At 46.6% G+C, this 14,326-nt stretch overlaps 1 protein-coding gene across 3 annotated transcripts; it reads right to left on the bottom strand.

The window, feature by feature from the left end:
• Positions 1-869: 869 nt before the first annotated feature.
• Positions 870-14,223, bottom strand: Arv1 (ARV1 homolog, fatty acid homeostasis modulator). Of its 3 annotated transcripts, none has more exons than XM_028889795.2 (6): positions 14,032-14,223; positions 10,895-11,014; positions 7,703-7,856; positions 4,772-4,996; positions 3,779-3,923; positions 870-1,582 (listed from the first exon to the last, which is right to left on the bottom strand). In XM_028889795.2, the coding sequence occupies exons 1-5, from the start codon at positions 14,188-14,190 to the stop codon at positions 3,781-3,783; spliced, it is 801 nt and encodes a 266-aa protein (XP_028745628.1). In that variant the 5' UTR covers positions 14,191-14,223; the 3' UTR covers positions 870-1,582; positions 3,779-3,780. The 3 variants fall into 3 exon arrangements, with proteins under 3 accessions (XP_028745628.1, XP_028745629.1, XP_028745630.1); XM_028889796.2 differs by having other exon boundaries at positions 870-1,202; XM_028889797.2 differs by having other exon boundaries at positions 870-1,179.
• Between the last annotated feature and the right edge of the window lie 103 nt (positions 14,224-14,326).

Here is a 14,326-nt window from a genome sequence, read left to right as displayed (position 1 = left end):
GTCTCCTGCCTCCGCCTGCAGTAGCTGGGATCCCAGGACCACCACACCCGGCTCTGACTTCTTATCTGAAGTTCTTTGGGTACCACTTTCAGCTACTCAGAAGACGGAGGCAGGGGAGGATGCTGAGCCCAGGTATTTGAAGACTGGTATGGATGAGAAATGAAACCTTGTCTAAAACAGGAAGGGAGTTAAAGAGATGGGGTGGGGCTGCTGCTGCATCCATTGTTTTTTGTTTTTTTCCCCTTTTCATTTTTTCGAGATGGGGTTTCTCGGTGCAGTTTTGGTGCCTATCCTGGATCTCACTCTGTAGACCAGGCTGGCCTCGAACTCACAGAGTTTATGTATGCATGCATGCCAGAAGAGGGCACCAGATCTCATTACAGACGGTTGTGAGCCACCATGTGGGTGCTGGAAATTGAATGCGGGGGCTTCTGGAAGACCAGCCAGTGCTCTTAACTGCTGAGCCCTCTCTCTGGCCCCTGCTGCATCCATTTTTAACAACAGCTTTTTTGGGGGTATAATTCACCTCTGGGTTGTGCAATTCAGGGGCTTTTCTGATTTTAGTGGTTGGAATGAGAATGGTCCCCATAATCCCATATATATATTTTGTTTTTTTGAGACAGGGTTTCTCTGTGTAGCTTTGGAGCCTGTCCTGGAACTCACTCTGTAGCCCAGGCTGGCCTCGAACTCATAGAGATCTGCCTGCCTCTGTCTCCTGAGTGCTGAGGTTAAAGGCGTGCGCCACCACCTCTTGACTGAAACATTCTTTTATAAAGTACCCTAGTCGTGGTGTTTTAAGACACAGCATTAGAGAAATAACTAAGATGCTTGGTTATTTCTGGCTCAGGCAATTCAAAAGACGAATCAGATATGTATAAAAAAAAACTTGATTTATTCTGAAAGACTACTTAAGAGAAAAGTGCTTCTGTCAGCAAAACACGAAGTATGATTTAGATTTAAAGGACATAAACATGCCAAAGGAATGGCGCTGAGCCCTTTCATTACTGGGGACCATGGTGCCTGCCCGTGTGTCGCTCAGTGCTCTCAGCCTTGTGTCGAGGTGGTTCAGCTCTTCCTGGGGGTGTCTGGGTGTGTTCGGGAACCCCCAGTCCTTCACTCCACTCACAGAAAGTGAGGGCCTTGGTTTCTCTTGCGCCTTCTCTTTTGAGGTAGCTGGTCCTGCCACAGAGTGAAGAATAAAGCTGTGGACAACAGAAGACGACGCTGAAGGGCTGTTCTGATCACCACAGACTTACTTCCAAGGCTGGCTGGGAGCCACGGAGGACCCAGCGGAGCCTGAGGCAGGGTCTCTCCGGGTGCAATTTCAAGGAGACAGACAGAACAAACTAATGGATAACAAAGCAGGCCTCTGGCTCTGTAGTGGGCTCTAAAGACTCATGAGCCGAGTTTCCTGCCTTACATAAATGACAGCAGACTACCAGATGCACAGCAACACTGAGGAAAACCAGCCCAGGGTGGCCTAGGGTAGAATCTGGAAGGCAGCTGCTGTGAGGTGGCAATGGGGTGGAAGCCCAGGATGGAGTGTGGAGAGGTGTCCTCCCTCAGGAGTGAATGTGGCATTCTGTAAAAGAATGTAAAAAACAGTAGCAGTTGGAGTGTGGGCATATTGGATGGAAGACCACACTCTTAGATTCACCAAGTGTCAGGCAGGGGACAGGACCCAGCACTGGGCAGAGGAGAGGGATCTGGGAGGAGTAGGCCACCCCTTCACATGAAGGAAGGCAGGAGGTGGGGCTAGAATTCCAGCACCAGCAGGTGTTGTGTATTTTGTTTGTGTTCTGACAAATAAAGCTTTCCTGGAGATCAGAGTGCGGACCTAAGCCACTAGTTTAACCATAGAGGCCAGGCAGTGGTGGCACACACCTTTAATCCCAGCACTAGGAAGGAGGAAGCAGGAAGATCAAGAGTTTGAGGCCACCCTGGGCTACATGAGATTGAACTAGTCTAAAAGAAACAGAGCCAGGCGGTGGTGGCACACGCCTTCGGTCCCAGCACAATCGGAAGGTGGAAGAACACAAGGCAGGTGGAGTCAGGCTCTCAGCCCATTTGGTCTGAGGATTCGTGGAGACAGGATGCCCTTTCCATCCGAGATTTCGTGGAGGTAAGAAGTTTCAGGTGGCTGCTGCTCTGCATCTCAGTCTCTGACTCTGGGTTTTTGTTGTTAAGACTAATTAGGATCATGTTTCAAGCAGGGAAGCGGGTCTGAGAAACAGACCATGAGGTACATAGATACAGTAGCTCCTGTGAAGTTCAGGCCTGTGGACCCAGGGCGTGGAAAGAGCTGTACACAAAGGGGACAGCAGGAAGAGCAGCAGCGCAGACAGATAGATGTTCAGAATACAGAGCTGGACACACATGCACACGGAGGAGAGAGGACAGGTCCAGCAGGAAGAGCAGCAGCACAGACAGATGTTCAGAATAAAGAGCTGGACATACATGCACACGGAGGAGACAGGACAGGTCCAGCAGCGACACCTCCGAAGACCCAGGAGGAGGAAGAGGAGCTGGCTCAGCACAGCAGGAGGCAGGGCTGCACTGCAGGGCACTGAGGGGCTGGGAGCTCCACATGCAAGGCGACACAGACTGAAGGAGGAGCAGGAGCGTGGCCTCCCTTCCTGCTATGGAGCCTCCTGCATTTCTTCAACCTAGGATTCTGCTTCCTCATGTGGAGGAATGGGGCCCACAGGTCAGAATCCGTCCCAAGGGGGCTGCACACAGCAGAAAACAAGACAAGAGAAGGAAGGAATACCACTGATGACAGAGAGGGCTTTCCAAAGAAGAACAAACCGAAGGAATCTACAGCCACTACACTGTCAACACAGGGAGGCAGCGTGGCTGAGGAGAAGTGGGGGACGATTCAGGTCTTAGGAGAGTTCTCAGAGGCCACTGAGTCCTGCTGAGATCACATGACCAGCAGAGGCCACTCACTCAAGAACCGTGAACCTTGTGTAGACACAGGGCTCGGTAGGCAAGGTGGAAGGCAGGAAGTGTAAATATTTTGAGGGCCTGGGAGAACCACTCAGCAGCTTCCTTCAGGGTCCATGTGTGGTTGAAAGATGCAGGACAAGTCAGAAGCAGAGGGATTTGAATCTGGAGGGGAAGAGACTGGGAGAGAGCAGTTAAGGGGGAGAAGGAGAGGAGTGCTGGGAAAGGCAGCAGGCAGCTGTCGATGGATGGATGGGGTCGGAGCCTGTAGCCCCAGCAAGGGCCAGAGCGGGCGAGACTATGAGAGCAGGTGGGGAGGAGCGATGGGGGTCAGAGCAGGACACAGGGAGCCCAGCACCCCAGTCCTCCTGGAGGACAGACAGCCTGAAGCAGAGGATGCCAGGGGAGAGGCCATATGCACCACCAACTCAGCCACACCACCCTGCCATCTAGCAGAAGAGGACCCATGTCTGACTGACTTTTCGTGGAATGCTGACCTCCAGGCATGACACAGCCACTGTCCTCAACTCTCAGCAGCTATTATGACTCATGTTGAGCTAAGCCTATTAACATTCAGTCATGGGGAGGTTTGCAAGCCCCTATCCCTCCCCAGGATCCACCAGCAGTTAAAAGATTCTGAGGAGACTTTCCTTGGTGGCATGGCTGCCTAGGAAATTGCCATGTTCCTGTCAGTAATCCCAATTCATGGAACTAGACTTGGGTGGAACCATTTCTTTGGTTTGTTGTTGGCGCCCCATGTGGAATAAGTAGATGAGATTCTTCATGTCTCCCAGGCAAAGTTAATTCCAGAGAAACTAGCTGTTTCCAGTACCTTCAGAAGTCCTGAGTCTTGTAGACTGCACAGTCGCTGCCCACGTCCCACTCCATCCTCTGGAAGAAGTAGACCATGATGCTCTCCAGCAACAAGCCGCTCAGTATGGCCAGCAGGGAGAGCCTGCGGCTGGTGTTCAGAGTAACTAGAAAGCAAAGACAGCAAGTTGTCCTAGGGATTCCCAAGACACGACAGCAGGGCCTGTGCGCTGCATGGTGCTGAGAACTGGAAACTGGGGCATGAAGCTGATCTGAGGAAACCCACCCTGCTCTACATGTCCTCAATCTCTCTTTCTAACACAAGCATCAAGCTCTTCTCAAGCAAAGAGGCAGAAGCCCATGAAATAAAAGAATAAACTGGGTGTGGTGGTTCCTGCCTGTAATCCCAGCACTTGGAAGGTTCATATAGATGGACTGCAATGAGTTTAAGGACGGCCTGGTCTGTAGGGGGAGATTGTTTCAAAACAATCACCACTATCCAACTGGAAGGTTTAGAGAGACTAACAGAAAGGAAGCGGCACTTGCAGCATCGTGGTTCAGGAAGAGCAGCATTGTGACAAGAAGTCCAGGTAGCAGCTTCATTCACAACAGTGCTTTCTTTTCACAGTGCCTAAAAAGTGAAGACTCATCTGGCAGGTGGGAACTGTCTTCATATGGGAGGCAGGCACCTGGCATTTTCTCTTGGCCAGGCAACTGCTCAGTCTTGTAACTTTGGACAAGCCATTCATAAAGGGGAGGTAACAAAAGGCTGCTACCTAGCCCACAGGAGAGACGGTGTGGATGAATATGCTCTGAAGAAATGCAGCGCCATGTGGCTGAACTGAGTGATCCTAAGTGTCTGCTGTGTGGAGGACTCTAACAACACACTCAGGCCCAACAAGGGGCTGTGGAGAGCTCAGGTTCAGCAGATCTGATGCCCCAGGGCCAAGACTTCAGCCTTCCATAAAGGCTGGAAGCTGACATGTCAAATAAAAAGGGACACACACACACTCACCTCTGATTGCCTGGAAATTCGATGTCAGGACAAACACTTTAATGAGCCTGAGGCACAAAGGTGTGTAGTCATGCTCCCAGATGACGGCTGGGATCAGCAGGAGCTTCCCATAGCTGGACAACAGCAGCGCTTTCAGTAGTAAAATGAAGTTGGGCTTTTTTTTTGCTGTCATGGGTTGCTCTACCCACAGAAAAGCAAAAATGCCAGCAAAAAAGGCAGCTTGTTCTATGAAGCAAATGAGAGAAATACAGATATCTCACCCAAATCTAACCCCTGAAAAACAAAGACATCCTAATTCTAACACAGATGTCATAAGAAACACTAATAATACAGTTTTCTTACACATATACACACATGCACAGGCTTTGTGTTAAATCCTGCTGGCATGATTTAAGAAATACATTTCAATAGATTTTAGAGTTTTCTTTTTTTCTTTTTGGACTGGGAGTGAGGGCTGGTGCCCTGCTACAATGCCCAGGTTGGTCTCAAACTTCTGGCCTTACTGCATCTCAAAGTTCTGGGATCAGGTGGTTGGTGGTGGTGGCGCACACTAATCCCAGCACTTGGGAAGCAGATGCAGGCAGATCTCTGTGAGTTTGAGGCCAGCCTGGTCTACAGATAGAGTTCCAGGACATCAAGTACTATACAGAGAAGCCCTCTCGAAAACAATAACAACAAAAAAAAAAAACAAACAAAAGTTCTGGGATCCTATCTGGGAGTATAGATGTGAGCCACCAATCCTGAGAAAACTTTAAAGACTGAAATTGTTATGTTTAGCTCTTGAGTTGGGTGAAATTCATTATTTTTTTTTTAAGGTTTATTTTACTTTTAATTATCTGTGCCTGTCTGTGTGGGTATATACATATGAGTGCCAGTGTCTGTGGAGGCCAGAAGAGGGCATCTGATCCCCTGAAGCTGGAGTTACAAGAAGCTGTGAGATACCCAGTGTGGGTGCTGTGAACCAAACTGTGGTCCTCTGCCAGATCTTTCCATGCTCTTAACCACTAAGCTATCTCTCTAGTTCCCTTGAGTATTTTTCCATTACTGTCTATAAGATGTAAATGGTAATAAATCCTGTGCATTTCAAGTTTTAGTTAGAGAATAAAGAAACATTCTACATTAAGCTTTTTAAAGTTTTTATTTTTTCATTGATGCCTCTCCAGTGTATTCTCCACATGAATACAGAGTAGTTCTTAAGTCAGCCAGAAATGCTGGACAGTGAATGAGTAATCCCAGTTTAACTGATGGGACATGCTCAGGTTGGACTGTATGTCTATCTGTATGCAACCCTTTATTCATTACTCAGACAAATGTCTACTGAGCAGTCATGATGGCCCAAACACTCACTGGGTTTAATCTAAGTGGGTGAAGGCAAATCAGTAAGAAGTTGATAATAATCACAGTACTTGTATTAGGTGAGATGGTGTGTACCTTGAGAGAGGCATAGCAGAGCAGGGCAGGAAACGGGTGTCAGGGAGAAGGTAGAAGTGTTATAAGGATAAGTGTCACCAAGAAGAGATTGAAACCAAGACCCCAGCGGCATGAGGAAGTCAGACATGGGGACATCATAGACAAGCACTGGAGAAAAGGGAAAAGCCAGGTCAAAGGCCATCAGCTGGAGGCTCACTGAATGTGTCTAAAGCAGCCGGGTTAGAGTGGGCTTGAGTGGCAGCAGAAGGTGCAATGAGATCCATGGGGAGCAAGGGGCTTGTCCCACTGCAAAGACGGTCAGTGTACAGAAAACTACAGAAAGCTGAAAAGAGCTACACAGAGATCCATACATGGGCACTGGGCTCATCAGAAAGGGAACATTTTGTATGAAGAAGAGACCTCGGGTACAGCATCAGGTCTGAGCCATGGTATTCTAGCCAGATATGGAGGCAATGGGAAGCAGGCATAGAACTGTTTTGAAGGTAGAATGAACGAGACCTCCAGTGACTGAGCTGAAGGCTCCAAAGAAAGGTTTCAGGCAGGACCCCCAGGCTTTGATCTTGGCAATCTGCAGTGGGAGGCTGTGGGCAGAGGCAGAGTAAGACCAGGCTTAGAGACGAGAACTCACTAGCTGTCCAGTAGGGCTGGTAAGCAGCAGGTAGACTAGGATCCAGAGGTCAGGGAAAGGTCTAGGTCAGACATGGGCACCTGGGAGTTCTGAGCAGATCCATGAGATGCAAGGGAGGGTAGGGATGATGGTAGACAGGACAAAAAAAGGGCAAATGGTCCAGAATAAGATGTGGAAGGCATCATACTCAGAGAATTTCTGAAACAGTGCCTCGTGATTAGCTGAAGGGCTATTTTTAATTTATTTTTGAGATGGAGTCTCATTGTTTTGCCAAGACCGGTCTCAAAGCTTCTGTTCCAGCAACCCTTCTGCCTTAGGCTCCAGAGTAGCGGGGAGTACAAATGTATGCCACAGCCTGGCTTAAGTCAAAGGCCCCTGAGGCCAGAGAAGGACGGAAACTAACAATAAAGTCGTCACAGAAATTAACTCAATGCAATTTGGACCCTAGAGAGAAAGCCGTGGATTTCAATTTCAATGAAAGGCACTTTCCACACAGAGGTAAGTTTGGGGAGTAGTCCAATTCCTTGGATGCAGTCCCCCAAACAGTAAACTCACTGTTGGACATTTGCATGAAGCAGTTAGCCCAATGGACTGGGAAATATCAGGTCATTATTAATGTGTTTTCAGTGAGAGGACAGATGCACTCTTCAAGGTGGACAATAAGAACTTAAAAACGGTTGAAAGTATTCTACAAAATGTCCTAGTCTGAGAAGTATACTATTATTATTTCTCTACTAAATATTTAAGACAATGCAAGCAGGTGGTTCAGACAAACTCCCCAGGCAGGTTAGTGTCAGGGCTGAAGGTGCAGTCTCCAGCCCTGTGTTGACTGTCTTTGCTTTAACGAGAGCAGTGAGTCCGAATCTGCTTACCGAAAGAGGCAATCACAAACATCCTGTAGAAGTCCCACTCCTTGGCATACCGGATCAGGTCATCAGGGGCTGTGCTCTGGCTCGAGTCCTGCAGCTGCCACCACCTCAGGTATGCTTCACAAAGCAAACAAAACATGCAGAGTTTCCCATGGATCTGACAGTCAAAGACAGTGTCCTCGGGTCAGGTCAAACATGCGGCTGACTGCACACCAACAGGCACACCGCGGCTAAGCAGCTGTAGGCTTTATTCTGGTTTTTTGAGATAAGGTCTTGCTATGTAGCCAAAGCTGGTCTAAACCTTCAGATAGCCCTCCTGCCTCAGCCTTCCGAGTATGAAGACTATAAATGTGCAGCACATTCTACTCAATAATTGTACGGAGAATGCCCCAGGTGGATTTGCCAATGTTATTAACTGGTTAATTGAATTAGTTATATAAGTCAGAAGTTCTTAACTAGCAGTGTCTATTGGAACCTCATGGGGAATTCCAAACTTGGACCACCAGAGGGCCCAGTCTGGAGTCAGGTTTTTAGGAGTAAAACCTGGATAGGTGTATTTTGCAGAATTCCTGGAGAGACCCTAATGTGCACCCCTATAGGAATCATTGCTTTTAACAGTTCAGCTCTAATTCATACATAGTCAAATACAACATTTATGTGACTGACGTGGGTGGATGAGTCATAAGAGAATGAATTTAAGGATTTTTTGTTTGTTTTCTAAGATAGGTTTCTCTGCATAGTCCTGGTTGTCTTGAAACTCACTCTGTAGACCAGGCTGGCCTCAAATCCACCTGCCTCTGCCTTGAGTGTTGGATTTAAAGGTGTACACCACCACCACGCCCAGCTAATCTAAAGATTTCAGGACACCACATAAATTATTAGTCTGAACAGGAATTAAAAAAAAAAAAAAAAGCCTCTGTGCTGAATGAGTATTAGGTCAATGAAAGAGAAAAAAAAAAAAAACATATGGTAGATTACCAAAATAGAAAACACTAAGTGGTGAGAATTGGCCTTTCCCAGATCTATCTTTACTGCAAACTGAGGTTTCTCCAGTAATTTACAGTGGGCATGAGATAGCATGTGTGAACCTGACCTGACCCAACCCAGTCTCCAGTTCTGAGGCTCCTCAGCTGGCATATAGGTCCTCTGGTTGCACTCTGGAAACATCTGGAGAGAGGTGTATGCCATCCACAAAGATGCTAACTGAGCTGGTCTCGGGGAGGTCTCCTGTACCCCATCCAGGAAATTTTCAGTGTGTAAGCAAGCTTGAAAACTGACACTCTGATCACTTAAAAGCCCTTGATTGGGCTAGAGAGATAGCTCCATGGTTAAGAGCACTGGCTGCTCTTCCAGAGGTCCTGTGTTCAATTCCCAGCAACCACATGGTGGTTTACAACTATCTCTTATGGGGTCTGATGCCCTCTTCTGGCATAAAGGCATACATGCAGATAGAGCACTCATATACATAAACATAAATAAACAAATAAATTTTTTTTAAAAGTCCTTGATTATTTGAGGGTCAGACTACTGTACTGTCTACTTCTGCCCAAACTAAGTCGTGCCAGATTAAGCAATTAAGAACATATACCCAGTTAAATTTGAATTTCTGATTCACAAAAAATAAACTGTCTTAAGTATATGCCATGCAATAACTGGGACAGACTGAATGCTATAGAGTTTTCATCATTTATCCAAGTTTCAAATTTAACTGGATGTCTTCCACTTTACCTGTCAACTCAACCCACACTCAAGCCATTTACAGTTCAGTAAGCTAAGTGTACATCTTGAAAAATCCAACATTAAATGTCAGCACCTTTTTGACTTGTTATTCATTCCCTCATTTTTTTGTTTGTTTTTTTTGAGATAAGAGTTTCTCTGCGTAGCCCTGGTTATTCTGGAACTTGCTCTGTAAACCAGGCTGGCCTGGAACTCAGAGATCTGCCTGCCTCTACCTCCCTGCTGTGATTAAAGTTATGGGCCACCACCACCTGGCTCCTGCATTCTCTTAACAGCAGAGTGTAAAACACATTAAATGTGCTTTTTTCCCCCGAGACAGGGTTTCTCTGTGTAGTTTTGGTGCCTGTCCTGGATCTTGCTCTGTAGCCCAGGCTGGCCTCGAATTCAGAGAGCTCCACCTGGCTCTGCCTCCCAAGTGCTGGGATTAAAGATGTGCACCACCACCACCTGCCTTTAAATTGTGCTTTTTTTTTTTTTTTTTTTTTCAGGGCTGAGGACCGAATCCAGGGCCTTGTGCTTGCTAGGCAAGTGCTCTACCACTGAGCTAAATCCCCAACCCCTAAATTATGCTTTTAAAAACAGTTTTCTTTTAATGTTTGCTTCCTAAATTTAGGTGTAATTGTCTCCTACTGTGCCCTGGATTTTGGCTTGATTAGACTAAAAAAACACCTAGCATATTAATAAGGTACACTTCCAAGTTTGTCGTAGGGGTGTTTGCAAACAGGACTAACCTAGGAGGAAAGCCTGAATGTGGGCAGCACTGTCACACTGGCTGGGCCCCTGGCCTGGAAAAGGGGAAGACAGCCAGCCAGCTAAGCCCTGGCACGCCCTTTCCATTTCCTGTCTACTAAGTCCCACCCTTTATGTCACTGACATGCCTTCTCCATCACAGCGGACTCAACCTGTCAGGCCACCTGAAGCTGCTGCTTCTCACCTATCAGGTCACAGCAGTGAGGTAAGGAACTACACACCTACCCAGATTTGGTTAGTTTCCTTCTGCTCAAAGTCAACAATTTAAGAGGTAATCCACAAGAGACAACCCAGACTAGTTGCCTGCGTCTTGCTGTGACACATCCTCGAACATAGTAAGTACTGCACAGTCTTTTGAATTTGCATCTATTTCTTCTAGAAAACCTCCAGACATGAGTGGAAAAAAAAACCCATTAGAATTATTACATATCCTTTAATTCTGCTTGAGCTGTTATTATTTCTTTTAAGTGCAAAATCATCAAATAACATTAAAAAATTTTAAACCCAAGGCTGGAGAGAGGGCTTGGCAGTTAAGAGGGTGTATTGCTTTTGCACAGGATGGAGTTGTGTTCCCACCCCCCAAGAAGGAGGCACACAACTACCTGTAACTCCAGCTTCCACAGGCACCTGCAATCAAGTGCATATATCCTTCCTCCTTCAACAGACACACAAAAATTAAAAAAAAAAATTTAAACTACCACAACTTACATTTATTTTAGTGTTGAAAAGAATATGCCTATAGGCCTGAGCTTTGCATAAAATGGCATTAATCAAGATGATAACAGGATCATACTCAATGTATTTGTCTACCGGTTTCTGGCAAGATTTCTGGAAAAAAAAAAAAAGCAACAAAGTAATATTAGAGCAAACAAATTAATACATTCTGAAATGTTAAAGGACTTAAAAATTGGAGTCTGTTTTAAAGACTTTCCCAGCAACAAGATGTATAAGCAACTATTTAAAATCCTCAAATTAAAAATGTTTACCCATGTAAGAATTGGCTTCATGATGACTAAATATTAGCTTTTAGCTAATATTTAAATTTATATCAAGAACCCAAAAAGAAAGCCAGGTGTGGTAACATGTAACTGTAACCCCAGCATTTAAGACACAGAGGCTGGAGGATCCTGAGTTTGAGGTTAGCCAGCATGCACTGAATGGGGAGATCCTGCCTCAAAAAACAAAACAAAACAAAACAGAAAAAATATCAGAAAATAATTTGATTTAAAGACCCACAACAGGCACAAAATTATTTCAGAAGATCTTACTTTGAATTCCACTTTTGGTTTACACAATTTTTTGGGGGTGGTGGGGTGGGGTTTTGAGACAGAGTTTCTCTGTGTAGTTCTGGTGCCTGTCCTGGATGAGGCTGGCCTCGAACTCACAGAGATCCGCCTGCCCCTGCCTCCCGAGTGCTGGGATTAAAGGCGTGCGCCACCACCGCCCGGCTGGTTTGTACGATTTTTTAAAAGCAAATCTCTACTACACTTTGGCTGTGGTAAAGACGGTGGCTCAGGATTTGGAGGAAGGTGTTCAACAAAGTTCCTATCTTCTAGCTTCTGAAAGCTACAGCTAGATAAAGATAGGGGACAATGTCAGCCATCCTAAGCCTGGGCTTGTCTCCAATGAGATCAAGAACCACAGAGACAGTGGAGAGCGCTGAGCTGTGTGCATGAACCTGGGCTGTGCAGCCTGGGTCTATGCCACTCAAATCAAGACTCCCTCAGCTTCCAAGGTGGACCTTCTGAAAGGCTGACAGGATAAAATGGAAACTGAAATAACGGGCACACAAACCCACCAGGACCACCTTTCATTTACATCAAAACCTACAAGAAAAGCCAAGTGCATTGGAGAATTGTAACCCTGTACTTCCTCATGATAAAACAGATTCACTTTCACCTAGAAGAGACTCTCCGCTTTGTTCACGCCACTGTAAGAAATAACAGGCTTTTCCAGCTACCAGGTCAAACATTAGTTGTACTGTTCCCTCAAATATCAATCTATCTGTCAAAATGGAGGCACAGAGGTTCACAGTTTTACAGGTTACCTGAGCAAAGACTGAGTTAGAGATTAACCACAAGGGGCTGGAGAGATGGCTCAGAGGACTGCTCTTCAAGAGGTCCTGAGTTCAATTCCCAGCACCCACATGGTGGCTCGCAACCATCTGTAATGAGATCTGGCAACCTCTTCTGTGTACATAATAAATAAATAAATCTTAAAAAAAAAAAAAAAGATTAACCACAAGACCAGGACACAGGCTCTTTCCCAGACCTCCCTTCCTTTGCCACTGATGAAGAGCCTGTCTCCTCCCCTCAGCCACGAGGTTCAAGCCCAGAGATGCAACATTGTTAAAAAAAAAAACAAAAAAAACAAAAAACAAAAAACTGTTAAGTTGGTAAGTCCCTTTCTCTGTCTTTCAAAAGTTATCTAAATCTTACTTTCAGAAAGTACCCCAAATTTAAGATTAGGAGTAGACAATTTTTGGAAACAGGAGGGGAAAACCAGCATCAGGAAACAGAGTCCCTATTCCTTCAGTATCATTTGTTAGTCAGATGCCTGTGCAGTGGATGTTACTAGATCACAAGAGCTCTCCTTCCTCAGGGCTTCATGGGCTCCAAGAAGCTAATTACCTGGAGCTACTGTTCTCTAACCTCGGGGTTAGAGAGGTAAGAAAGCATGCCACCATGCCATCTGAAGACTATTACAATGAGATGATGCCAGTGACCTGAACCTAAGGGGCGACTTCCAGTACCAGGCGGCATGCTGTGTGCTGCCCCGCCTACCCTCCTTCCATAGCACCCAGCAGACAGGAGGCTCACTTAAGTCAGCTGACTTTCTCCATCAGTGGGACCTGCCTGTCATTCTATCAGCACCCCATTCTACTCTTTCCTCTTACCTTCACTTTGAACATAAGGAAACAACACACGCACACGCACACGAGCAGCAGAACAACTAACTGAAAGTTTACTACTTTTAGTAAAAAAAAAAAAAAAAAAAAAAAAAAAAAAAAAAAAAAAAAAAAAAAATTTAAGGCAGGGTCTCTGAGCCAGGCTGGCCTCAAAATCATCGTGTAGGGGACTAGAGAAATGGCCCAGTGGTTAAGAACACTTGCTGTTCTTGCAGGGACCGTGGGTTCAGCTCCCAGCACACACACACCCGCTCATAGCTTTGAACTTCTGGTCCTCCTGCCTCCACCTCCCAACTGCAGGGATTACAGGTGTGTACCACCATGCCTCCTGGATTTATGTAGAGCTGGAGATGAAATCTAAGGTTTCATGCAAGTCAAGCAAGCACTCTACCAACTGAGCAACATCCCTGCCCGTAGTGAATGTTTTCTATTTTGGCTAAATTATTCCATTTCGTGCACTGACTATTTAATTGACAAGTACCCTGAAAAGACACAATTTTCTTCTAAGAGATGTCTACTGCACCAGACCCGAAACATTGCTTCCATCTCCTCAGGCTCAAGATGAGAATGACACACTTTCTGCTACAATGCCTACTTCCCTAGTAAATCACATCTCTCTCCGTCACTCATTCACTCGTTTGAGACAGGGTCTCTCTAGGTAACCAAGGCTGGCGTCGAAGTGATAATCTACCTCCTGCCTGGCATGCTAGTAGACTGCTGGAGTCACAGAAGTGCGCCAGCGCTCCCGGGTGTCATAAGTCTTAGAAAATCAGTAGCCTAGCTAAAGAAGTCCTCATGAACTCCTTGCTTTCTCTTTCCCACCATCCTAAGAACCACTCCTCCCCGACGAGCTCAAGGACCCTCGCCTCTCCCCCAACCCCGGGGCGTTCCGTTCGGGTCCGCCTTCCAAACTGCGCCCCGCCCCTGGCACGCTCACGCAGATGGTTATCTTGAGTACGCCGTGGCTGTAGTCCCGGTACAGCTCCCGGGCCTCCCGGTTGCACTCGATACAACGGTACAGGCAAGGGGAGGCAGCCGTCGCCGCGCCATCGGTGCCCTTCCCGGACAGCGACCCCCTGCGCCCGCCCGTCCCCATGGCCACTCTAGGGCCCCGACTTCCGACCTCTAGCGGAAGTCGCATGCGCTAGACCTGGAAAGGTGAGCCAAGGGGCTTACTGGGACTTGTAGTCCGGATGCTGGATGCGAGCTGGAGGCTGAGAGGACGCGGACTA

This window comes from Peromyscus leucopus, chromosome 5 (assembly GCF_004664715.2).
Source record: "Peromyscus leucopus breed LL Stock chromosome 5, UCI_PerLeu_2.1, whole genome shotgun sequence".
Classification (NCBI taxonomy): Eukaryota; Metazoa; Chordata; class Mammalia; order Rodentia; family Cricetidae; genus Peromyscus; species Peromyscus leucopus.
Note: the sequence above shows the minus strand (reverse complement) of the source record. Positions and strands in the feature narration are given on the sequence as shown.